The sequence below is a fragment of the Pezoporus wallicus genome, unplaced genomic scaffold, assembly GCF_028554395.1.
Source record: "Pezoporus wallicus isolate ANWC-B61680 ecotype Strahan unplaced genomic scaffold, APGP_CSIRO_Pwel_v1 contig_3876, whole genome shotgun sequence".
NCBI lineage: Eukaryota > Metazoa > Chordata > Aves > Psittaciformes > Psittacidae > Pezoporus > Pezoporus wallicus.
This window is the reverse complement of record NW_026636085.1, coordinates 783,954-811,370: the sequence shown is the minus strand read 5'-3', so window position 1 is coordinate 811,370 and position 27,417 is coordinate 783,954. Positions and strand designations below refer to the sequence as shown.

The window sequence follows — 27,417 nt, the reverse complement described above, 5'->3', positions numbered from 1 at the left end:
AGAGCTGTGGCTGCAAGACTGGCTATATTTCCTTATGGTGAAACCCAAATTCACCAGCTAGGTGGATCAGAGAGACAACACATATACAAAAGTCAAAGGACTGGATGAAGCAACAGAAAGGTGTGTGTGCCACATGAATGCAAAGCTCAGTTGCAAGGGGCTGTAGGGAATTATTGCTACAACTGGGGTGTAGGATCTGCTTTGCGTGGACAAGCCCAGCACTGATTTTAATGTATCTTGGAACAGAAAGAGATTTTGGAACAAAGAGTTGCTATTTCAAGGAAGCCTGGAGTTTGGAGTGAGGACAAGCAGCTGGCAAAAAGTGGGGTAAAAATGGAATGAAGGAGAGAAATAACACATAAAGGAGATAGGACATCCTATCAACACTAATATGACAGCAAGGAGCTAGAGAGTATTTTCTGTCGAAATACATGGAAAATGTCATTTGACCATGGTATTTGATCATGATGACATTTGCAACATTGTGGGAGTTTTAATTAACTCCCACACTTAACTGCTGAGCACTAAACAAATTCTGGGCCCCTCTTCCTTCTCAACCAAGCTCAGACAAGGCATCTGTAGAAATAAGCAGACAGGTAGGAGAGACCAAGGAATAAGGAGCAATGCAAGTCACCATCATATGTAGTCTTCTGACTAGCCCAGCAACCACCACTGCTGGTGGTCTTTATGGCAATAGATAGCTACAACTTAGATCTTACCACAGCTCAAATCAGTGATGGGACCTAAATACTTCTATATTTAAAATGAATGTTAGAAGTGGAGAAGGTGCAGAAAGCAAAGAGCCAGATAAATGCAAGATCTCAGAACTTGAACTTAGTACAACAGACCAACCAAATAGAAGGTTCAAAGTCGCCATGCTCAGCTTATGCAAGTATCTGCACACACTGAGGCAACAACCAAAATGCACATGCATTTTCCAGTCATGGTCTTTGCCTGGAAATGAAGGAGGAAAGAGAAAAGATGAAAACCAGGAAAACCCACTCAATTACGACATTATCGCAGATTTGAGCTTCATTTTCACAAACAGCCTGGAAAGAGAACGTAGACATCAACAGGCTGAAGCTGAAAAATCTCCAATCAATTTCAACCCCAAGTTTTGGGTTTTGTTTGTGTTAACTTCTGTATAGAAATTATTCTAAGAAATTCCAAAGCATCATGCGAGCGTTGGGAGTACATAAAGACAACTGCCCCTCTGAGCACAAAAGTTTGTAAATATCAATTCCTATGGAAGTTTTTTGTTCTTTTTTTGATGGTCCAAGTTTGAAATACATTTTCCTAATTAACGACAACAATTTCTCAATCTGTTAGAAAAGGATCCTCAAACAAAACCTTTCAAATCTACCTTTAAGATATTTTAACTAGTAATTGTTATTTAAACTGTGGTAGCTCATAATTCCACGTCTTCAGTGTGTCTGCTTTTTTCTTCTGAGCATAAGGGAGAAGTTTTAATGAACTGAGATCAAAACAAGGTGACGTTCAGTAGGAATTCTTCAGCAAAACTTGAGTGGCATCTAGGGGAGTCCACTACCGCCCCCAGGGAAGTGCTGGCATTTCAGTGTGGACTCTCTCATTTCTCTAGGAACTATTACACATCTGAGCTTGTTAAAGGTGCACAAAGGAACTGGAAAGTCCAGCCAGACTTTGTATATTCACTGCCTGAAGCAGCTGTGTGTACCTCTACAACCTACCACAAGAATGGGGCTTCCCTAAGCATCCCTAGCAAAGATTAACAGAAAAATGGTAAAACTCACACAACCCCAGAACAGCAAATCCAGCATATAAATAGCAATTACAAATCCAGAAATTACTCTGGCAGTCCAATCAAATACATGCTCCAGAGCTTTTCTTTATTGTGACTCTATTTTCAAAGTAGGGAGTAGCCTTTTGCCTTTTTTCACTGCACTCATTTAGAATCATAGAATCATTGGAAAGGATCTTAAGATAATCCAGTTCCACCCCCCCTGCCATGGGCAGGGACACCTCACACTAAACCATGTCACCCAAGGCTCTGTCCAGCCTGGCCTTGAACACTGCCAGGGATGGAGCATTCACAACTTCCTTGGGCAACCCATTCCAGTGCCTCACCACCCTTACAGTAAAGAACTTCTTCCTTATATCCCATCAGCTGCTACATGTTAATGTGCTCCACAGGTTTCATTCCCATAGCTCATAAGGGCGCTTAAAACATCTGAGGCACTGCAAGGAATCCTTCAATCTTGTATTTTTGGATCAGTTTTTAAGTACAGAAACATCCACATATCCTGTGCATATTATATCCAAGGATAAGTTACGTCATTCAGACATGTCATTTTCTATAATCATTGCATGAACAAAAAGAGCCTAGGATACGCAAAAGGCGGACATTTACAAACAACAGAATGCATGAAGAAAGGTCTTTGGAGTAGAAGAAAAATTCCTTCCAGACAACTTTTTCACCTAAAAATCTTTTTTTTTCCCCATGCAAAACTCATTAACTATTCAAATCAGAGTTGTCTCAAGACATGCTGGGTTTGGTACTAAGCCAGTTGGAGGTCAACTAATGAAAAACATTGAGGTCTGGAGCCAAAAATTCAGGTCTGTTCACCTTCAGCATTAATGCTTTAATCAGAGGAAAAGGGCTTTCAGCATTGAGCCAGGAAACTAAATCTGCTCTCCTTCTTTTTCTCCATTCCCTTAATCCTGTCTGTTATTGAACTTGCTTGCAGTCATAAGTAGAATAATTAATGAACATTAATGGCAATGAAGAATAGAACTAGCACCCTTTATGGCACATTTTGGCTAACCATATTGTTAAAGCATTTTAAACCTCCCAGTAATGTAACCTCCCAGTAATGTAATAATATTACTCTTCTTACTAATGACAAATTTTATAGAAAGCAACAGAATTAAACCTTTCTAGCACTCATACGTTCCTCAGAATTGTAAGTAGGATTCACTGATAATATAAGAATTGGTACTCATAAGATCTAACAGAGGAAAATAACCTCTATTGAATCTCTGCCTTATGCTTCCAAAACCACACATTGATTTTGCTGGAACAAGCAACAGTACCACGTCATTAACACCTCCACACCCTGCCAGGAATCTCATGGAATAACTAAACACAACAAAATGCATGTTACTATGGAATGAAAAAGGCCCAAATCAAACAAAGCTTGAAGTAACAGCAGGAGACTTGACCAACTGTTCACCACTGATGACTAGATATTTTTAGAGAAACCCGGTAGCAGTTATAGTGATCCTGGGACAACCTTGTCATATCCTGCAGGCAAACTTTGTAGTCTTATTATTCCTTCTTGTCATCGGCTTCACACGCTCCTCCAGTCTGAATCAAAATATCTAAGGCTATTGTAGATACTGACTGAATAATCCACCACTTCAATATGTCTATACCTGTCCCTGGGGTAACTGAAAATGAAATACAACTTCTTTGCTAGCTCCTGACCTTGCTGATAAATCCCAGCTAAGCACAGCAATGTACAGCAAACCTTAGGATGCTTCAGGCACTCTCTAAACTAGGAGCTGCTAGGGTTTAACAAGATCACATAGATACTCCTGAACCATCTGACAAACCCTCCCAGCCCAGCAAGTTCAGGTCATTCTTCCTTCAGAGCCACTCAAAAGCTATGTTTATTTTCTTCTGGTGAGCATGCAAAAAATCCTTAGTCAGCCTCCAAAATCCCAAACAACTGCCTTAAAACTGCTTAAAAATAGAAATCTGGGGTGTGTATTCTTTTTCTGTCTCAGGTTTTAGTCCATAGGGAGATAAACAAGAGCCATGCTTTCACATATTTCTGGAAAAATTATTGTTTTTAACTGAAAAAAAAAGTTTTCTTTTATTTCCTGAAATTTCCTGCTCCAAATCTGGACCTTCCAAAAAAAGGACTATGACAATATCTGACAAAAATTCACATCATACCACATCGGATTCAAAATAAGGTAGTCAGTACCCAACTGACCTAATGAACCTGTATATTCTCATCTCTAAAAGGAAGAATTAAGCAAAAATAGATATATTTCCTGACAAGGCCTAGATTTTACTAGGGTCATGCACAGTGGTACCCCATGATCTGTCCTGAACCTAGCTGGAGAGTTCCAGCACACATCGACACATCCTGCTGCCATGACATTCAGTAACCTATAGGACAGGAGTCTTAGATTCAACCAGTGGTATTAAAATGCTCTTATGGCAGCCCCACAATCAATACCATGCTGCTCAGAAGTGTGGTCAAGCCTTGCAAATGTCTCTAGAATCATACACACCTGCACAAGAGGAGGATGTCACTACAAGATCACAACTACTGTAGAGTGCAGAACAGCAGCAGTGTTTTAAACACGGCCCCACACCAATTTGTACCAGCAGCACACTTGCAACACAACAGCAATGTTTTATTGCCTTAAGGCAATGCAGTTCACCTTAACACCTCTAAGTGCTGAGTATTTATTTTCCACAAAAACATGCTGCACGGCCTCAGCAGTCTGTTAGCTCGGCATCATCAATATCACTTTCTGTCTCGCACCCTGATGTTTGTCTGGTGAATGAGGCACATTGTCTTGATACACTGCCATGGATTTTTTTACTGCTGTGAAGTGTTTGGACACAAGGCATGGCCCATGGCTTCTCTTTTTCCCCTCTGGAGGTGCCAGACGACATGTCAGCTTTAAAACTAAAGCAGTACTTGAGCCAGCAGCAAGGACAGGGGAAGCATAAGGCTGACGGATGACAACACTGATGACAAACTAGATAATAAGGGGGACAGCAAAAGTTTTTGAAAAACCCTTTTGTAAATACTAAGCCAACAATTTGTTCAAAGCTGAGGAAGAAATAGGTGAGCACAGAGATACGAGAGAAGCAGAATGAAACAAAGGTGTTCAGAGGGCAGGCGAGTAACAAGATCAGCTTATCAGCTAACCCATGGATCTCACAGGTCTAAGCAATGCACAAGCCATTACAGAGACTTCAATGATACTGTAGGGTTTAAAGTGGCCATCCACCAGCTCAGCTGCAATAACTGTCAAAGACACACTGACTTAGCTCTGAGCCAGAGGGTAACCCAACCTGCAGAACTTCACCTCTGCCATTACCACAGACTAGCCACTGAAAAGCCATTATACCCGGGGTGTCTTCATCCTGGCAGTCTAACTAAGCTGTGCCCTACAGCCATAGGCTTCACCTTTGTAGTATGATGAAACAATTGCATTAACAGTAAAAGCCACCACAATTCCACAACATTTTGTGGAATAGATGCTATTCCACAAAAACAGACACTGACTTAAGCAGCAAAAGAATACTGTCCTGGCTTTGGCTGGGACGGAGTTAATTTTCTTCCTAGTAGCTGATGCAGTGCTGTGTTTTGGCTTTAGTCTGAGAACAACACTGACAACACACCGATGTTTTAGTTCTTGCTCAGCAGCACTTACTGCAATAAAGGGCTTTTCAGTCTCTCATGCTCTGTCAGTGAGGAGCATGAGAAGCTGGGAGGGAGCACAGACAGGACACCTGACCCAAACTAGCTATAGGGGTATTCCATACCACAGCACATCATGTCCAGTATAGAAAATGGGGGGAGTTACCCAGAAGGCACCAATCGGTGCTCAGGCTGGGCTGGGTATCAGTTGGCGGGTAGTGAGCATTGTATTGGGCATCACTTGTCTCTCTTTGTTTTTATTCCTCCTTCTTATTTTTTCCTGTTATAATTGTTGTTATCATTATTGTTATTGTTATTATTGTTTTATTTTATTTCAATTATTAAGCTGTTCTTATCTTAACCCCTGGGCTTTACCTTTTTTCTCATTCTCTTCCCCATCCCACTGGAGAAGCAGGGTGGGAAATGAGTGAGCAGCTCTGTGGTACTTAGTTGCTAGCTGGAGTTAAAACGTGACAGCAACTACATTATCACAAACCCATTTTTTAGGGAGATCTATAATAGCTATTCCACTATTCACAATAACTAGTACACATGGCAAAATACGGAAAAATAACATTAGGAAACTCTATATGGGTAAAATCACAACTAAATGTCAATTAACTAAACTACCTCTGACTTAGTGATGTATTGTAACTAGACCTTCTGTACAATGAATGAAGAGAAAAAGCCATGCTTAGGGCCTGGCTTGTCTCATAAACAGGTCAGAGATCTACAAAAGGAGCCATGAGAAGTATTTCATGTGAAAGGATCTGCTACACTGGCATCAGAAGGCACATTACAGCAACACCAGTGCCTGTATGTCTGTTTTCTGTGGTGAACATGAAAACTTAGCACGATACAGTTATTAACACCAGCATAACACAGATGAGAAATGAAAGAGCTCAGATTTATATTGGGAATTTATCTAATGGAAGAGAATGTTATGCCTTTATTCAAATCTGCTTCTGAGGAGGACAGGTTCTGAGCCCTTCTAAGCTGAGACAGTACCACTTTGATTTCAGTAGAGCAAGAAATGTTCTGGATTACCATTTGGTTTGCAAAGGTCTCACAGCTACTGTTTCTGAGGTTTCTTCCTCTCTTATTTTTTTTGTCTTACTATTTTCATTATTCAAATCACTGCTTTAAAAAGCAATTAATTGCATTGCCTGAAAATCTACTAAGTATGTGCTCCTATGAAAAAAAATTACCTCTGGAGTGACTGCCTTTTACAGGAGACACCTCTTACAGCTTCTTCCATTGGCTACCTAAAATGATAAGCACTGGGATATGGGCAATAAAAGACTTTGTAATAACAGCAACTTGTCATCGGGAGCTGACCATCCTATTACCCCTATCTTTTCTCTTGACATGCAGTTGCTTTCCCAACCTACAAAACACAGACACTAAGGCCACGAGGTATTCTATTAAATTTTCGATACTTAAGACTTGGTGTCAGGGACTTGACCTGAAACACAACTCATAGAATTGGTTTGCCAGCAACGTGCATCCGCCCTCAAGACCTACAGTTAATGGCAGGAAATTGCTCCTTCACCACATCTCCCAGGTGCAGGCAGCAGAAGCTGAAAGGGAAAAATGACTCTAACCGGCTCTTCTCTTCATTGCACAGCATATCTGTGCTACTCCTGCATCCTTTCAATTTAGGCTTGTAATTGAGTTCTCTGAAATAAGCTGTTAACTCTCTTTGGTGTCAGGCATAAACTGTCAGGAATGGAAAAATGTGATACACAAGAGAATTTGAATAAATAGGATAAAGGCTGAGAGAACAGGTCTTGAGAGGAGCTCAAATAGCAGTATTTCACATAAAAACTCCTCCAGCCCAATATCCTGTGTGCAGAAGCAGCCATTAGAGCATGCTTAAGAAAGATAATAAGGACAGTGGCAAATATAATAATCCTTCCTCAAGCAGTCAGCAGATTAGAGACCATGAATTGTCACAGGGCTGAAGGGGCTGAGTGAGAACAGGGCTCTAGATGTGGCATAAAGGGTCGGGTAAACTGCCTGCTTCCTGACTGCACGTCTGAGCCAGGGAGAGATAGCCCTGTTTTACAAAACTCATACAACAAATGGCCTCTGTAATGTGATGATGTCTTGAACCTCATACAGTCCCATCTAGGCAAACCTGGCTCTCGATGGGGAATACAAATACTGAGTTGGGAGCATAACATTTAAATGCTAATAGAGAGCAATTCACACCACAGAGGCAATCAGAAAACTTCAAAGATGCAACTGCTTCTGTAAAACTCATTTAGGCAGTACTTCTCCACCCCATTTTTCCCAATAGCCTACTGTCCTTTCCCAGGTAGGAATGATGCTTACACCAAAAGAGCAATCATACTGGGGCAGTATGATTAGCCTCATAATCTGCCTTTGTCTGGCCAACATCCTATACTTAAAACATGAACAGAAAGTCAGGGTGATTATGAAGCATATGTGCATATGGCACTGTCCTCCCAACCTCTGCCTATTAAAGTTTCAGTGACTTCCACTGCCAAATATGCAGCCAGACCAAAAAGTTCAACAGATATTCACGGACTTATTTTCCCTGAATTGGTCTAATCCCTTTTAGGGCAACAAACTCATCTGACTCAGTTCCACAAACACACAAGCTGATACAAATTAACATGGAAAACAATTCTTCATAAGAAAGGAACAAGACGGTGTTGTACATTTGTCGTCCTTACAAGGGAATGCTATGCTAAGCAAGGAGAAAGTCAGCTGCCAAAGAATAATGACAACTATCACTGGAGTATACAACTGTCACAGGGAGTAGCAAATCACCACTCTTCTCTGCAGGGAATCCTGGCTTATACCCCTTGCCTGGAGGGCATTCAAAGAGCAAGGGAAGATCATGGAAGAACATGAAAGCAACCTGCAATCTCAGTGTTCCACAGGCGTTAATTAACCTGGCAGCTATCCCAACTGCTGGCATCAAAATCCCTTTATCTGGGAGCTGCACATTTCAGCCTTTCTGCAGACACTACTATGCACAGAGGCACTGCACTGCACAGGGCAGCAGGCTACATGGAAACAGGGAGAAGATGCAGAAATGGAGGAACACTGAAAATTATGGCATTGCAATCATAAGATCTGTTAGTAGTTGGAAATACATGTTATCTGAAGAAACATACATTTCAATAAAGCAGGGGTTGCACCAAGAATGTAATAAAACAACTCTGGGAGAGCAAGCATGAACCATCTCTACTGAGAATACATCACAACTAAAGTACAATCGTGCTGAAGCCAGAAAGGGGTAACAGTTCAAGTAAAGGTATTTGTCTCTGAAAAGGAATTGGTTTTCTACATACCTGTCCAGTCTCCTACTACTTTAAGGTGGACCCCAAACGTTGCTTTGGTATCTGTAGGGCACTAAAAATATTAAATATATTAAGGATCACTTCTGAGTAACAATAAAATAACAAAACACATTCAAAGTACAGTTGTTAAGACAGAACCTGGTGTAAGTATGCCAGTCCTGAGCAGCCATACTGGTGCATGGCTGTATATATACACTTCAGAAAACAAGCATAGCATCAGTGTAGTTCATGAAGCGAAGCATGGATAGTCTCCACTCAAGTCTCGACCCTTTCTTCTGGTCTCAGAGGAGTTTAGGATGGGCTTATGATTCAGAGCAGTCACTTCACTGAGCATTACTCAGCAATGATACTGCGGATACAAGAGTACAGTAATACTCCCTCTACTATTGACACGTAATTCAAAATTAGGCCTCATCACTCTTAAATCAAGGTATTTAAGAGATTTCTGGTTCCTGAATGTCAGGGCACATGGTTTTGAGCCATCATTCTCTCATTCTGCACCTATGCCCTTGACTCAGGGCTACTTACTTGTGATTATCAACACAGGAATGATATTATTTACAATCTTATCCACATCACAGTATCTAAAAACCTCCAGTCAAGCCATATCAAAGGTCTAAGGAGTCCCACCAGTTCTGTTCCCTGTTAGCTATAGGAAGATTTCAAATGCACTGTCTGGACAGCTTCTGCAGGTACATCAAGTGATTTCACATATAAACAGGACAAGCAACTATTCCTCAAGGGAAGATTTTTCACTTTCTTTTTATGAACCAACACCACTGTTTTCTTGTTGACAGAAAGTACTACTATTGAGTTTTGACACCTTTCTTAGAAACTGTATTGACTGATCCAAGGTCCATCATGAATCCAACACCCAACAGATGACACTCCTGCCTTTTTTGTTCTACTGATACAAATACGAATTCTCAGAAGAGGGCTTAAATTCAAGGAACTCACCTATATTAGAAATAAAAGGGGCCCAAAAAGTGAATTCAAGCACCAAATAAGCAATCATCCATCAGTTCTTGGCTCTGTTCTGGACCATTGCCATTAGTATTCCCAACATAATCTGTTGTGGAATATGAAACCACTGGCCTCAGGGCTGAGGCTCAGTTCCTATCATTTCTTTACTTAGCAGCAAACACAGATAAAAGGTTATTATTCTCTACATCTTGGCCAACTTCAAATGGGGAATGCAATGTCCCAACAAGGTGCTCCATTTTCCTTAAAGGGAAGAGCATTCTTGTTAAGAGTACTGATTACTAGATAGACTCATAATTAATTCCTTGTCAAGTGTTCCTATAAAAATTTGGTACAAAAACTTTTCTCAGAATTACTTCACCCAGTCTTAGCCTTCAAATAAAATGGCATCAAGGGAAGGATGCAGGCAAACCTCACACAATGAAGCCATTATTTGTTGTGGCTTGTTGCAATGTCTTCCAATAAAGATATCAAGACAATTCTCCAGACAGAAGTATGTAACCAGCCTCTCAGATAGAAACTTGCAGACTGGCTGCAAAAAGATCTGTTCTCCTGGGGCTTTCTCTAATAGCCTTTAGCTGAGTTCATCTTTCAAGCTGGTCTGTCCCAGGGCTCTCTGTTTTACAGGAGGTAGAGTGATTTTCTTAGTCCAGTTACGCACAGTCCCAGTTCAGCATATCTTCTATAAAACTGTCTGTTTTATAACCCTCCTTCCATTAAAGTTAAAGGCAGAATACTCCTGGTCTCCAGCCAGAATAGGTTCAAATCTGTTATCTTTTACACTACCCTTGTGACTATCTCCTTTCTGCACGATCCTGGAAAAAAATCCAATAAAAGTAGATTTATTTATTTATTTCTAGACTTAGGAAGCCTATTTTGATACTTATAATTGGGTATGAGAGTTCTGGAAAAATCTTACTGCGCAGCTAAATCTTACCAGAAGAAATACACTCATCATCTATGCTACATGGAGTGAATTTCCTGTGTCTGAGAGGAAGAAAGACTGTAGATGGTCCAGCAAAGGGCCACCAAGATGATGAGAGGATTGGAGAACCTGACATGCAAAGAGAAGTCAATAAGGGAATGTGCTTGTGTAACTCACAGAAGAGAAGGCTCAAGGAAGATCATTGTTTTCTGATACCTAGAAAATAGCTATAGGAAAGATGAAGGTGCTCTCACCATCATCCATTGTGACAGGAGAAAAGACCAGGAGCATAAGTTGCTTCAGGGGAAATTCCATCTGGACATAAGAAAAATATTCCTCACTATGGAATAGGTAACCAGGTGGCTAATTCAGCTTCATAGGTCCCTACATAACCTAATCTAGAGCCCTTACACCAAAGGCTGAACCAGATGACCCCCAGAGGCCTCTTCTGATTTAAGACTTTCCTATGGACCTGTAATTTGAACTTTGAAAATTGTATGCATGTTTTTACTGCACAGAACACTTATTTTACCTCTTTCATCTCTGCAAACACAATTACAAGTCTCAAAATTGTGGGGTTTCGGGTTTTTTTCAGACTATTAGAGAAAATATTCCAGAAGCTGAAGAAAACATTCAAAGACAGTTTTACAGAAATTTAACTATGAAATTTCCCCATGTTACTGACAGACCATTGGGCACTTGTAATGAAAATATCCTCTTATATATTTAACCTTCTTCATGAAATCACAGAATCATAGGACAGCTGAGACTAGAAAGCACCTCTGGAGACTGGCTACTTCAATTCTCCTGATCAATCAGGGTCTGTTGTGCTTTGGATGTCTCCAAGGATGGAGAGTCCACAGACTCTCTGGGCACCCTCACAGAAGAAAGTGGGGGTTTTTCTATGTTCAGATGGAACCTCCTGTACTTCAGTTTGTGTTGTTTTGTCACTGGGCACCCCTGAGTCTGGCTCTGTTTCCTTCAGTCTTGCATCAGTTCCAGCTCTCTCAGCCTCTCTTCATATGAGATGCTCCAGTATCTTATTCATCTTCCTAGCCCTTTCTGCTCCAATACATCTAGACTTCTCTTGCACTGGGGAGCCCAGAAAGGGACACAGAGCTCCAGATATATCTCACCAGTTCTGAGATACTCCCTTGACTTGCTGGCAGTGCTCTGTCTATTACATCCCAGGAGGCTGTGGGACTTTTTTGCTGCAAGGGCACATTGCTGGCTCAAGGTCAGCTTTGCGTCCACCAGGACAGCTGAGCAGCTTTCACCCAGTCAGTTCCCATCACTAGTACCTGGGGTTATTCCTTATCAGGTGCAGGTTTGGCAATTCCCTTTCACAACCTTTATGAAGTTACCATCAGCCCAGTTTTCAGCATCCCAAAGTCCCTCAAATGTCAGCACAACCACAACCTCATAGTGTAACATCCACTCTTCCACGTTCTGTATCATTTGCAAACCAGTGTCAATCCCTGCGGTACACCACTGCTGCCTGGCCGCCAGTTGGACTCTGCCACAGATCACAACCCTTTAAGCTCAGCAGTTTTCCATCTAACTCCCAGCATTCATCAACTCCACACTTCATCAATTTCTCTAGGAGGATTTTATGAGAAACAGTGTCAAAAATCTTGTGAATAATGATACTTTTGGCTGTTTTATGTATCTAAGTCTCTGATCACCTTATTTACTTTCAATTTGCCATATCTCATCTTTGAAACACTGCACAGCTAAGCGCTGCTTCAAGATCTGTATTACAGTCATCGCATACACACATTAAACTGACATCTACTTATGTTCTATGAATATGAGCACAAGCTGAAGCACCCTCTTAAACTGGAAATCAAGAGAATAAGCACATGAGCCTTGTTAAAATAGTTCTTAAAATGTCTTCTGGCAAATAGTGCTTGGATTTTCCTCTGCTCCTTTTAATCTGGGAGCCCTAACAGACAATCCAGTGACTATCAACTCTACTGTGGTGGGAGCTGCAAGAAGCCCGGTACAATGACCAAGAGGAATTTGCAAAGATTAGCCAATATTGAAGAAAAAACAGCCTAAAAACCAAACAATTTCCTTTTCCCTAAATAAATGTCTTCCAAACAGGTAAATCACTAACTTGGATAGTCTGTAATGAGAGGAGACATTAGACATCGTTAAACAAAAAGGTCACAACAGGTAAGTTTTTCAGTAGCTCATTCTGCATTTTGAGGAGTTAAATGAACCCCATCTGCCACACTCATTTGATTAAACTGCTATGTTACACAAACTAACTGTGGCAGATGTGCAATTATATGAAGCTATGCTAATCTCATTCTGACCTCAAGCTATCTATACCTTGAAAAAGTGAAAGCTTTTTCAGGTGGGAACGTCTATGTTAATCAGGTTATCCGCCTGTATTTGGCCATCCTCCAAAACCATCTGAAAACCAAAGGAATTCTATTAAGTTTAATAAAGCTGTGCAGATTTACACCTCTGGAGAAACCAAACTATGTTCTTAGCATTGGAAAGTTGGAAGATTTCCTCAGAGCTGTTAATCACATGTCAGCAAGTTCACAGTGCCTATTCTTACTTTATTTCTGTATGTATTTTCACATTCAAAGCAGCGACAATACTATTTTAAATGCAGATAAACTGATAGAATTCAGATTAGAATCATAGAATCATTAGGGTTGGAAAGGACCTTAAGATCATTCAGTACCAACCCCCCTGCCATGGGCAGGGACACCTCACACCCAAGGCTCTGTCCAGCCTGGCCTTGAACACCACCAGGGATGAAGCATTTAACACTTCCCTGGGCAACCCGTTCCAGTGCCTCACCACCCTCACAGTAAAGAACTTCTTCCTTATATCCAGTCTAAACTTCCTCTCTTTAAGCTTTAACCCGTTACCTATCACTAACACTGTCCTATCACTACAGTCCCTAATGAAGAGTCCCTCCCCAGCATCCTTATAGGCCCCCTTCAGATATATAGATTATTCTATATCCTGACAAAAAAAAACACCTTTCCATGTATTTTTTTCCCTTTTATTCCAAACTAACTTGAAATACAAATGCAAATTATCCCATAGGAAACTTGCAACAATCCCTGCAGAACTTTATGCTTATAAACCACAAAATTACCCTCAGCAGGAGCTGCAGCTTTACTATTGACCTCTACGTTAACATTAAATATAGGTTTTTCAAATAATCTTAATAAGTTAATTACTGTTTAATGCACGACTAGATTAATACATACTTGAAATGTATTTTATTTATCAGTTTTACAATGTGAACATGTTCTCAGCTGTCCTCTATGCTTTGCTTTTAGACAAAGCGAATGAACTGATTACTGCTGGATCATAGCTGTAACACTTTACACCCACTTTATATTGGTATAAAGATCAACTGGAGGCAATGAGCAATGGAGAAATCTGTGCATATGAGAGCATAACATACAGTAAATGAAAACTATGTTATTGGTGTCTATGTTTCCAGCTTAGAATACCCTGAATATTTAACATCTCTGGTACCTACTCCCAGCCAAGAATCCTTCCCAGAAAAGGAAACAGGGCAAACCTTACTGAAATAACTTTAATTGCATTACATACTATTGAAATATTGTATACCACTCTTTCTAGACCTGAAGGTGAAGGGAGTTGGGGTCAGTCAACAGCAAACTAGCAATAAAATAGTTAATTTCTGGAAGTTTCCAGTCTTCTGTACATCTCTACCATAAGAATTATGAAGACTTTTTAGAGACCTGTTAGGTTTTGATTACAGCACTGTCACAGAAGTGCTGAGGCGTTCACCAGTATAACACAGCAGAATATGTATTGTCTGGAAAAAGGAGATGAAAGGGATGCCCAAGTTATGTACCACCACATGGCTCTGCAAATACAGCTCCTTCCAAGTTCCTGTGGACATACTGCTCTCAAGCTGATGCACCACAATAAGCGCCAACTGTGTCTGGTGCTGTAGTTGGGCACTGAATTGCATCCAAAGTTATAAAGATCTGTGCCAGAGTTGTAAAAACAAAGTGAAACCTCATCTTTGATTCTGGGAACTAAAAAGCTATTGCAGAGTGTTTAAATAAAGGGAAACTCCTTCAAACTAATCTTTTACTTTGGGGGAAAAAGCCTTGATATGATCCTAATATGGAACTGCAGATACCCTGGCAGGGATTCTAAACATTGCGGAGTCCCTGCCCTGTTTCCATGCCTCTGCCTGCCTGCCAGTGTGAACCAGCTGCACCACAAACCCCGTTTCATCAGCCCATCCTTGCTCCAGACTTGGATGAACCCTTACACAGATCAAGAAAAACACATTAAAGACTTAGCATGTTTGGGAAAGAGGCAGAATTAAGGGGGGAGAGGAGAACTAAAAACAACGTACTTTCCTTCCCATAAAGGGGAAAAAAAAGAAACAAGAAATTTTTTTCAGCCTTTTCAGCTAATAAAATGTGAACCTCTGGAGCTCAGTGAGCTGTAGCTTGTCTGTTTTCACATAGAACTGATATAAACATTCCTAAAATGATTCATCCTGCCACTAGGAAATGAAGAGGAGTGATGACAAACACAGTCATGCTTTATAAAGGTAGCCAAAAAAATAGTAGCTAGACTCCAGTCTGATTCATAGGAGGTGAACTCTGTCACACCGGGTTACCCTTGTTTTAAACTAATGAATCCCATAAGCAGCAGACTTCAGAGGGAAAAACAAAAGGTTTATCTGAGGAGTTACTCTTTTAAACCCATCTCTGCCCCAAAAGCTGGGAGATTCTCTAAAAGGACTCTATTTTTCTGTTTTGTGTTATTCTACAGATTGGATTTTGTCTAAAAGCTTTCCCTGTTAGAGACTTGGCCTTACAGCTCTCCTGATTTAACTGGCAGACATCATCAGACATCATAACATCTCTGAATGTGGGGAAATCCTAACCATGGAACATAATTTAAGTATCAAAGGGTGTCTGGATAATCAAGCTGAGACCATCATGCCTTGAATACCCGTTGCTTTAGCCTGAGCCCTCCCATTGCACATCTGACTCCTTCCAAGCAGCCCAGCTGCAGAAACACATCCTGAACACCTTTTGCTTTCAATTCCCTTGTAGTCCTTGCTGTAGAAACCCAAACACCTGCAGTCTAGATACTAGAAAAACCACACCAGAACACTGTGGGATGCTCAAGACGCACCACTGATCAGCTGCGGTGGCAAGAAGGATCATTCTGGTCATCTGGGGTCTAACTTCTGTAACATAAACCACAAACCCACACCGACCAGCTCCTGTGAGCCTGTAGTTCAGCCTTCACTACTTCAGTCCTTGCAGCCTCAGTTGTTAAATTACTCTGAGTGTTCAAAACAATCTTTTATTTGATGATGTCTCAATCCATGAGCATTTGTTCCTTGGTTTCACTCTTGCGCCACAAGAAAACATGAATCTTTACTGTAATAGATGCCTTAGAACTGTAAGAGACCAACAGTTGTAGATGCAAAATACATAGTGTTGTATTAAAAAATACACACTGTTGAATAAATAATATGCAATTACTTCATTAATAATTTTCTAGTAAATCTGTAATAGCCCAACTGCTATTCTATTGCTGCTACAGATACTCTTCTACAGACTAGTCAGTATTTCTTTGCCTCTGCAGCTCAACTAAGGTAAAAAAGCTTGCTGACTACCCTTTCACCCCAGCACACACATTGCACTTCACAGGCTCATGGTGGAAGGAAGCCACAAGGGTCATCAAGTCCAACGCCCTGTAACAGTGAAAATGTTTCAATCCCAGCAATATTCAGCCCATATAGTTTCTGCGTTTCAAGTTGCTAGCTAGTGGAGAAAACAAGCCACAACCTTATGGGATGCTCAGGATACAAGGCTTTGTTCCTGAAGGAGCAGAAGGCAGCAGAGCAATGTCCCTGCACAAGGCTGCCTCTCCAAGTCCTCCAAGGATATAGAATCATAGAATCATAGAATAGTTAGGGTTGGAAAGGACTTTAAGATCATCTCGTTCCATCCCCCCTACCATGGGCTCACACCTCACACTAAACCATATCACCCAAGGCTCTGTCCAACCTGGCGTAAACACCGCCAGGGATGGAGCATTCACAACCTCCCTGGGCAACCCATTCCAGTGCCTCACCACCCTAACAGGAAAGAATTTCCTCCTTATATCCAATCTAAACTTCCCCTGTTTAAGTTTTAACCCGTTACCCCTTGTCCTGTCACTACAGTCTCTAATGGAGAGTCCCTCCCCAGCATCCCTATAGGCCCCCTTCAGATACTGGAAGGTTGCTATGAGGTCTCCACGCAGTCTTCTCTTCTCCAGGCTGAACAGCCCCAACATTCTCAGCCTGTCTTCATACGGGAGGTGCTCCAGTCCCCTGATCATCCTCGTGGCCTCCTCTGGACTTGTTCCAACAGTTGCACGTCCTTTTTATGTTGAGGACACCAGAACTGCACACAATACTCCAGGTGAGGTCTCACAAGAGCAGAGTAGAGGGGCAAGATCACCTCTTTCAACCTGCTGGTCACTCTCCTTTTGATGCAGCCTGGGATACAGTTGGCTTTCCAACAGATAAATTGCCAAGCCACACTGTGCTGAGCTGAAAAATGCATGAACAAGGAAACTAAGTGGCACAAAAGGCTCCATCATCACTGAGCAGAAACTATGGGCCACCTCCAGACTTGTGCAGACTGGCTCCCTGTGGTGTGAGGCACGTATGGAAAGAACCATCAAAGGATCAACAGGTTTTTTGGTTGGATCACCAACACCTTTAATAACACCGTGTTCCTCCAAACTACCCTGCCAGCACACACAGCATTTTGCCAGGGTAAAGCACAGATCCCAGCCAGTCAGCTGGTCTTAATTTTAGGACAGCAAGAGGCAGAGTGCTTCATTTCCTCTAATAGTTTGCCCACACATTTGAAAGTTGTGCTTGGCTTTTTCATTCTGTCATTCTCCTGCACTTCCTAGACCTTCCCCTAACCCGACCTAGCAGCTAACTGCCTCTGATGGGAGAAAGCACACTGCCAGAGTCAGTAGACGCTTGTTATATACTGTAAATTTACTTTCCTAATATCAGAAGAAAATAGTGCTCATGAGAGGGATCAGACACCTCCTGTTTAAAGTATCTGCTGAAGGAGGACTCAGGATTTAGTGAATTTGGGTGTAACTTCTATGTTCCCTTGGTCCAAGAGAGTCAGATTTGTACGTTTAACAGAAAGCAAAGGTTTACTTAGGGTTTTTATGCAGACTCCAAAACTATTAAGCCCAAAACCAAACAAGAAAGCCTAAGGAAGTACAAAAGGTATCTGAGATATTACTCTCTTCTATTCTTGCTTTACTTAAATTCTTTGTCAAACAGCTGCCAGATTGTCTATTTCTATGGAGAGCAGCCAAGCTCTAGCGATTTCTTTAGTTTGCCAGCAAGATACTCCCTATCTGCATTTCCCTAAACGCTCTGTAACTCGTCTCATAAAGGCAAGTTTCATAACCATTTGCACAAGATATCTAACAAATCTTATTAGAATGTCATTGTGTTAGATTTTGGGTTTAGTGTATTTATCTGTCAGTATGAACTTAGCTCCTGATGTCCTCACATACTTCTTACTCAGGCAAACTTCCAACAACTTTATAATTATAATTTTTTATGAAGAATTTCAGAATTTGGCCCTAGGTTTTTCCTGTTGTGGATTGTTTATTTCCCAAGTTTATTTTATAGTACAGGAGACGTGTTTCTCCATCATCTCCAGTTTTGCTCCTTGCATAGTACAAAAGTTCTTGCACAAAAGAAGGTTTGAGCTAAAGCTTAACTGCTAGACTGTTAATACCGCCACTGATTTTAAGTTAATTCCGGATTACCCAACGATAAAGACAACCTTGGATCTACAAAACACTGATTTTCTCTTAGAAAAGCAAATGCGTTACTTGTGACAGCTGTTTATACTCATGTATTATTTGCTGAGATCTTTCTGACAAGGCATCAAGCTCAAAAATGTGAATGCAGAGATCAAGGCCATCATATTGTAATCTCATTAGGACAAATCCAGATACCAGATGGACTTAAATAGAGGTGTGAAGGTAACAAGGAAAACTCAATCTATAAAAAAAATCAAACCAAAACAAATAAAAAACCTTAAATGGCAGAAAATCTATGAATAAGTAATAGCTCTGAGACTATTTATGTACAGTACTGTAATTAGTCATCTACACCCAGAAACCCCTTTCAGGTAATTCTTCTACCTACTCTGAGATGATTAATGGACTTTAAAGTTTCTCTGCCTAGGGTTCAGTAATTATTACTTTATAGGATTTTAATTTGGATATGAATCAGGCAAGGTATTCTTTCTCAGTAATATATTTGGGTTTTGTTTGTGGATCTGACTATCTGCATATACAAACTTGTCCTCTCCCCTCCTCAAAAGAGCTTTGACTTACTAAGAAATGCATACATAGTGGCCCCCTAACTTGCTACATACCGTAAATGACTTAGCACAGATTTGACCATCCGTGTATATAAGCAGAGCATTCAAGTCCCTCCAGGCTTTTTTCTTTTCTTACTCAGGCAGAACTGCATGTGGAATGAAAGAAAAGGAAGAAAGACATCGCTCTACAAATCCTCCTGATGTGATCTGCTTCAACTTAACGATCTGTGCAAAAAGACAGAGAACCAGCAAAAGGGCAGAACTTGTTGGAGCTTATATGACCAGACTCTTCCAGGTGCCACTTCAATGGGATTTATAAGCAGATTTGTTATGCAGCATTGAAACAGGGGAAGTCAGAGAACATTGTAACAAGGAGAAAATTTCTACCCATCTCAGGTAGTTATCTCTGCTTATTTACAACCAGAAACAGGATCTAGGCATTGAATGAAGAGCCAAAACTCTTTGGAGGATATGAAGAAGCAGCCATTCATGTCAGTATAAAGCAGATATTTCCTCAAGTCCTTGAGTCTGAAGGCTGTGGTCTTTGCTTTGGATTCTTTGGTTTGGTTTTATTTTTTGCTTTGTATGTGCTGCTTCCATGCCATCTGCCCCTATTAACTCTATCTTGTGAAGCCACCCATCAGTGGATACGCAGGTATGTCTTACACAGGAAAAGCTCAAGAGGAGTTTACGCAATTTACCTCTGTGTGAGTACCAACAAGAGCACCTTGGGATACTTGTTAATTTAAAAAATTGTTAATTTAAAAAAAAATAGTCACCAAAGGACAACTTTAGTGCTGAACCAGTGATAATCTGAAAAGACAACAAATATCAAGCTCGGGATATGTACCTCTTGGAATGACAGATGAGGTCCTGGTCTGCTTTCTACATATGAGTAAAGTATAAGGACATCTACCCAAAATACCCAAGGTTTCACTGTTCACAGGAGTAGAAGAGGTAGGACTCTTTCTACATAAACAGTCAACTTCTTACAGTGTAGGTCAACGTCTTCAAATTACACCTTTTATCGTAATAACAGGTAGCTTTTTAATTGTTTCCAAAAGGGGATTATGGGTGCTTAATGCAGAACCACAGGATGGGAGGAGGCATCCTACAAGTGGTGCCATGCCAGGAGGAATGATGGTGAAAGGAATGAAATCCCTACGTCAAGTCGGTCAGTAAAGGTTGACCTATACAAACTAGGCAATGGTTTTTCCCTAAGAGCCTCAGCTTAGTGGGCTAAGATTTATTGCACTGGAAGGCTGCTATAAGGCCCAGAGACCTGAAACAATAATTTATCACACACAGACAATTGTCAGAAATAAAAGAGGACAATCCTTTGAGACCCAGTAGTTTAGCTGAAAAAAACCCAAACTATTCCAAAGAGCAGCTCTATGCTGCTGCCATAAAACTTAATGAAGCCTTTCCATCAGTGATTCAACTTCAGCAAAGAGGATTCTGCAAACTAACTCATTCAATCACCATGGCACTTGATAGGCTTTACTCCATAGCCACCACTGTAAAAAGCAGCAGTAAGAAAGATTCAGTTCACTACCGCATGAACCATCAGGACTAAGTTTTCTTTCTTCCTTAGAGGTGGTAATTCTCTTTTAGAGTTGGTACCCACTGAAAGAACAGTTTGCATTGTTCCATGCATGCACCAGAAGGAAGGATTTTAAACTTTAAGCTATTCAGACAGCAGTTCAGGTGAGTTCTGAATTCACACCACAATGGCAGAACAGTATCTCCTATCTTTGTGCAACACAGATTTCAGCTCCAAGGGGAGACAAGGGCATGACAGCAGCTAGTGACAACCAAAACTGTCACAAATTTGGTGTAAAACACATCATTTGATCCTGCATTTGTGGATATTTGTTGCAGAACACAAGTTTCACTAAACCTGGGATCCAAGCCATCCCCAAATTAAGACTTAGCCTCCTAGTTTTGTCCTTACTTCAAGGTCACAGTCTAAGTCTCATATGAAATTATGTAATTGTTTCCTACCTTCTTTTTCCATAAGCAAACTAACACTACTAAAACAACAAGGTAATCAAGTTTTATGAAGTGCTAGGAGTGGACACCAGGTTTTTGGTAGCCAAACTGTCTAAACTGCAGCTTGTGTGAGTTTGTGGCATGCATTGACTCTAGTAGATTCAGCAGAGACCGCATGAAAGGGCCCAGCACTTAACAACTGCAAAACACAAGGCTATTTTCATGAGGCTTACTTCCAATCACTGCATACCAATGCAAGGCATCCCAAAAACACAGCAGAAAAAGTGACTTCCTTTGTAAGACACTAAAATATATTCTAAGTGGGAACTACCTCTGAAGTCATTCATTAGAAAAATAAACAGAAAGCATTCAGCTATAAACAGTCAGTACTATGGTTTCATGCTGCTGCAAGTAATCAGTAGTGTATTTAAGTGTCTGGAAGGAGAGGGAACCCAATACCAGGCAGAAAATATAAGATGGAGCTGGAAAGAAAACTAATGCTACCATAAAAAACAAGCCTTGGCCTCTACACAGGTTAAAAGAAAGAGAACCAGAATGAAGTAACGGGAAACAAATACTCCCCAAAATCTTTTGGTAAGAGATGGTGCTTTGTATACTAAGAGTAGAAGCAGAGTTTGGGTATTTCAACTGGGATGAAGGAACACCCTTATTACTAGAAATCCATAATACTGCTAACACTTGTTTTCTTTTCCAAGGGCTTTAAGGGTTGCTATAGACAGCGACATTTAAACTGTATTCCACAGCAGATGAGTTCCACACTTTCTTCCACAAAAGCGTAATGAAATGTCAGTCTCAGGAAGCAGAGCACTAAGAGATTTCGGATGTTTCTTTGGATGGTCTGATCTCCAGCCCATACTGCGCACTTGGGTCTGAAAGACAAATCTCCATAATAGAGTTCATCAAGGGGAAACACACAAAAATAACTTGTCCCTTTACAAACCCTCAACTAAAATATTTAATCACAGAAAATACTTCTCACTACTACAGATCCAAGTATCTTGGAGCTAACTGTATTCTGCTCAGATTCAACTGTAAGATGCAATAGTGTCCTACCAAGTAAATCAGAAACAAAGGTGCATAGGACTGAGAATGTTACTAGCAGTTTTACACAGCATAGTAACAGTTGTGTAGAGAAACCAGTGAAAGAAACACAGTAAAAGATGTTAAGAAGAAAGTGCTTTGGTAAAGTAAAACCAAAGACAATGGAGCAATGAAGACGATATGAAATGACTGCCCATCACAAACTATCTAGCACTGGCCAGGAATCCCATTTGCAGGCATCCCAGACAGACGTTGGGTCATACCTCCCTTACCACTCCCAGCCTTCCCAATGGATAACAAAGTCAAGGAGCCACACTACTGAATGCAAAGTCACTTGGGAATAAAAAACAGTGGAAGCATGCTTCAAGAATTGAGTTGAAAAATGCCAGCTTCTATATTGATTGTGAGAGGATACTGGGATCTCCAAGTGCCTGAATTTCAGTGAGTACAAGTGACACTGCCAAAGGTAAAGGGAGGTGACACTTCCCCTGTATTCAACACTTGTGAGGCCGCACTTGGAGACTGTCCAGTGCTGGGTTCCTCATTGCAAGAGAGAGATGGACATACTGGTGAGAGTCCAACCAAAGCCCATGAGGATGATTAAGTATCTGGAACATCTTCCCTATGAAGAAAGACCAAGACCTGGGACTGTTCAGCCTGGAGAAGAGAAGACTGAAGGGGACCTTATCAATGCATATAAATACCTGAAAGGAGGGTGCAAAGAGGATGGAGCCAGACTCTGTTCAGTGGCGCCCAGTGGCAGGACCAGAACCAATAGGCACAAGCTGAAACCCAAGAGTTTTCCTCTGAACATCAGGAGACACTTTCTTACAGTAAGGGTGACTGAGCACAGGTTGGCATGGTCTCCATCTTTGGAGATATTCAAAAGCCATATGGACATGGTCCCGGGTACCTAGGTTTAGGTGGCCCTGTTGGAACAGAGGGTTGGACATGATGATCTCCAGAGGTCCCTCTATCTCAACCATTTCAGGATTCTGTAACATGAAGTCTTTGACAGCACAGCCAGGTCACAGGTTAGCAAAGAAACCAGACTGGCAGCTCTGAGTTCAGAGCAACATGGATATTGCTTCTCCAAATTCCCTGTGTGCATTTTGCACCAACGACTTTTGCTCATTCCTTCTCATCAGCAGGGAAAGAATGCTTTCAATAGACAGAAAGGAAAAGAAAATAAAGGACACTGCACACATTCCTGAGCAATGCCTACCTCTTTATGCTCACTTGGTTACGATTCAGAGTTCCCCCTGGCTCTAAGTGAAGCACATGGGAGCTTTGCCAGAATGCAATGGGAGTGGGCTCAGGCCCTTTACACAGCCTCTCAGTGCTTTCCTCCACCCTGGTGTTATGTAAGAAACTGAGCTAAACTAAATATTACACAACCTTGAAAAGGGAAGGGACTAGTAAGATATCTGCATGACTCCTTCACGCTGATTTACCCCTTCCTTTCCACTTTTGCTTATAGCCCTTGCTTAGAATACAAAGATACACCTGAATTGGTCACTTCTTGTCTTTTTAAGCTTACTCCAGGTACTGAGATGTTTCATCAGCTTAAAAAAGGACATCTCATAGACCCTGTGGTCAGACATTTTAGTAAGGATCTGTTGCAATAGGACAAGAGGTAATGATATTAAGCTAGGAGAGGGTAGATTCACACTAGATGCACAGAAGAAATTTTTCATGATGAGGGTGGTAAAACATTGGCACAGGCTGCCCAGAGAGATGGTAGATGGCCCATCCCTGGAAACATTTAAGGTCAAGCTAGATGGGGCTCTGAGCAACCTGATCTAGTTGAAGACGTCCCTGCTTAGCACCAGAGGATTGGACTATATGACCTTTAGAGGTCCCTTCCAACCTAAACCATTCTATGATTCTAAGCAGGACAACAGCACCAGGAAGCAGGGTGCAGTCTTCCCCAGAGCACTGCTGCAGTCATTGCAGCACTGTACTTCCAGTATCCGAAGCCCCATACCCCCACATGCTTCTCCTGCTGTAGCTCTGAGCCCCACAGTCCTACATCAGCCTAGGAAAATAACCCAGGGATTATCATCATCCAAGAAAAGAAGCAGCAGCAGTCTTCCAGCTTGCTTGGTAACTACAAGTAGGTCAGAAGGGAGCAGAAAAAACTACTGAGTTAAGTTATTGCCTACACGCTTTATAAGTGCAGTCCCATGTTTGGTATCACATTAAACAACAACAGAAAAAAAACCTTTCTAAGCAGGATAGCAGCCCAAGGCATATTCTATGACCTAGAAAGACATACGGAAATGACTATCCCCTGCTCAGGCTGGGCACAAGGATTGTCATAAACCTAGACATTTCAAATCCTCATTATGCTGTAAAAGAGCCATTTACCCAATAACAGCATTTCTCCAGCATAGTTGATGTTCTACTGAAATATGTCTGTGGCAGTAAAAATGAAGCTCAGTAACTTAGTGGTAACTTCATATCTTGTAATAGATAAAATATGTGTGCGATCTTGAAGGGTATGTTGTTATACTGAAGGATATCGCTGTACTTTAAAGTATATGGCAACGAGGATGAACAGAAATTGCCTGGTCTAGTATTAGATACTTAAAATACAGTGCATTGTACATGAGTGGAAATTGCTAGTTCTAATGCTACATATTTAAAACGTGATGGTAAAAATTACCCAAACTAATTTATCCACTAGACTTATGTATCGGAAATATTGTATATTATAATTGTATATTATAATCTTATGTATTGAAATATTGTACATTTTCTGAATATGAGTTATTTATATTCACCAAGAACACTCAAACTCACAAGAGCTCTATTTTCCATCCCTCCTAGATCTAGAAGTTTCCATGCAAAAGCTATTTTTCATAACATGCATTATTATAGTATGCTTTTTTAAATACTGGATGAAATCCTCAACTCTTACAAACAATCTGGCTTCAAGAAAGCGTCTTATTCAACTTCATCCTAGTAGGTCCATATCAGCAGTCTCTTTTCTGATAAAAAACTCTCATGATAACAAATTGGAAGTTTTGCCAGAGAAAAGACAACTATACCAGGCCTAATACTCTTTGAAAACATTATTTCTGCAAATCAGAATCACACAATCCACTATTTTAGTAGGGTCCTAATACAGAAAGAGTAAAAACTTATAACAGTCTCATAGTTTCCAATCTGTACAATTAGTCCTAAGGATCAAATTATTACTGTTACTTTAATATCCACTGAGTTGGGCAGTCAGAAATTGAGAACATGTTTTGAGATTAATGTTTAAATAAGATTTGTTCACTGGTATAAAACTGGTCAAACTTTATTAAATATAGCTATGCTAGGGCCAAAGGAGTTTAAAGAGTAATCTGAGATTTATGTTAACTTCTTTATATATATCTTCTGATGACTAAGCTAATTAAAAATACAAATATTGACTGTGTCATCCTGCATAAAGATGATACTGACTGTATCATTCTGCTACCATTCCATCATACCCAATGCACATCATTTTTCTACATTGCATATCTAGCTATCTTCACACACTACGAAGAGGAAAGCCTTAAAAATTAACAGATAAAGTACACACACCTCTGCTTTATACCAGTAAAGTGAATAGCTAGGAAAACTTTGCAAAAATCAGACTATGCAAGTGCCAGTACTACTTCACCAAGAGGCAGATTCCCTTAAGTGAGATTCAATCCCAGATTTAGAGTATGAAATTTATTTTGGGTGGAATTCAATGTGAGTTCTCCTGTGACAGTACCTGCCTCCTGTCTTGGCATATAGATAAACACATTAAAACAAAAACCCCAAATCAAAACACCCCACAAAACCAAAGAACAGGAAGTGGACAGGACCTGTTTGTGCCTTATGAATTCCAGGTAACAGTACCTGAGCTGCTCTATAGCAGTAGGTACAATTCAGTGGGGTTGAAGTATCAGTTATCAGTCAAGGAAAACAATCAATCAGATGTTAACATTTATCTCCATTGTCTTCTTGAAGAAGAATATCTGTTTCAGGCAATTCTAAAGCCTTTATTCCCTTTGAAAGGAAAAGGCTGCCACTAATATTCAGCCTTAGACTCTGCTTTTTGTAATAACATAACCAGGGCAGTACAGTGAATTTTGGCAGCATCTCCCAGGCCTCTACACTGCTCACTCCTGCAGAACTTCAGCTCTCTTTATATACAATTTCACTTTATTCCTGTCTGTTTCCAAGAGGTCCAATTTCCATTCAAGCATCAATTGAGCTGAGTAAATAATTCCCATGTTTATGATTTCACTGGTATGATCACTTTAAGTCACTGATGTATCTCTTAATATAAAAAAAATAAAGAAGGCTATTTCAGAAACTTCTTTTTTAAACTTAACATTTTTCTAACTTTGGAAAAGGGATTTGAAGGAATATCTTTTCATTGAATAGAAAAGACAGAAAAGGCATTAAAATCTGTGCTCATTCTGTGTTAAGGTCTACAGAAATGCCTGAAACTCCTTTTATGAACCAATGATCAAACTCACACTGATTTTATGTATTTATCTATTATTGTTTTTTACTTATGGAAGACTCTGAAAAAAGTTCCCATTATTGTTTTCTCAACAGCGGAGAAAAATTAAATATGTATTGAGCACTGTCATACATAATAATCACACCATTTCATATTCATTGGTACCCTCATAAATGAAACATAAGCTTTTCTGGAGGAAATTTTCACCTTGAAGGAAATAAAGACCATTTGCTTACCAAATATAAATGAAAGGGAAAGTATAAGAAAAACAAATCATATTTCTTACCATTGTAAGGGTGAATGGATGGCTTTCCAGTGCAGACACTCTTGGACAGTGTAGAATAACATACTGAAACAAAATCAGTCAGAGAAAATAAAATGATGGGAAATGTACATTCAAAACATTCAGTGATGGGTTAGTACATACAGAAGTCATCCCTATAGACAATGCTATGTGAATAGCAGTGATTTTTTAGGGGCAAATTAACTCACCTGACCAGGTCTTGCTTTAAAGTCATCTTTTATCATCCTTACTTCAAGGACATTGGAGGGATGGCTTATCACTGAAGTTATTGTGACCGGTTTATTGCTGCGGATGTAGCGGTAAAGCCTCTCCACGCAGTACAAGCACAGAGGTCCAGAAATCCAAAACCAGGTCTATGGGAGAATAAAGCTATGTTACCTCAAGGACTTTTAATTCCATGTTTTCTAATTTCAAAACTACATGAGTGCTTGCAGGACCTCATTCCAAATCTATTGGGAACAGTGTTTTGGTCACAAGCAACCTCCGCAGCTC

The 27,417-nt window shown here is 40.5% G+C and overlaps 1 protein-coding gene across 2 annotated transcripts in view; it reads right to left on the bottom strand.

Annotated features, from left to right (window-relative positions):
* NOX4 (NADPH oxidase 4) overlaps window positions 1-27,417 on the bottom strand; it is a 107,119-nt gene that overhangs the window by 50,997 nt on the left and 28,705 nt on the right. For both annotated transcript variants that reach the window (XM_057399021.1, XM_057399022.1), the window contains exons 10-12: window positions 27,114-27,278; window positions 26,908-26,970; window positions 8,756-8,816 (exon numbers count right to left, since the gene is read on the bottom strand). In XM_057399021.1, coding sequence (XP_057255004.1) covers window positions 8,756-8,816; window positions 26,908-26,970; window positions 27,114-27,278 — 289 coding nt within the window. The remainder of the gene's footprint in view (window positions 1-8,755; window positions 8,817-26,907; window positions 26,971-27,113; window positions 27,279-27,417) is intronic.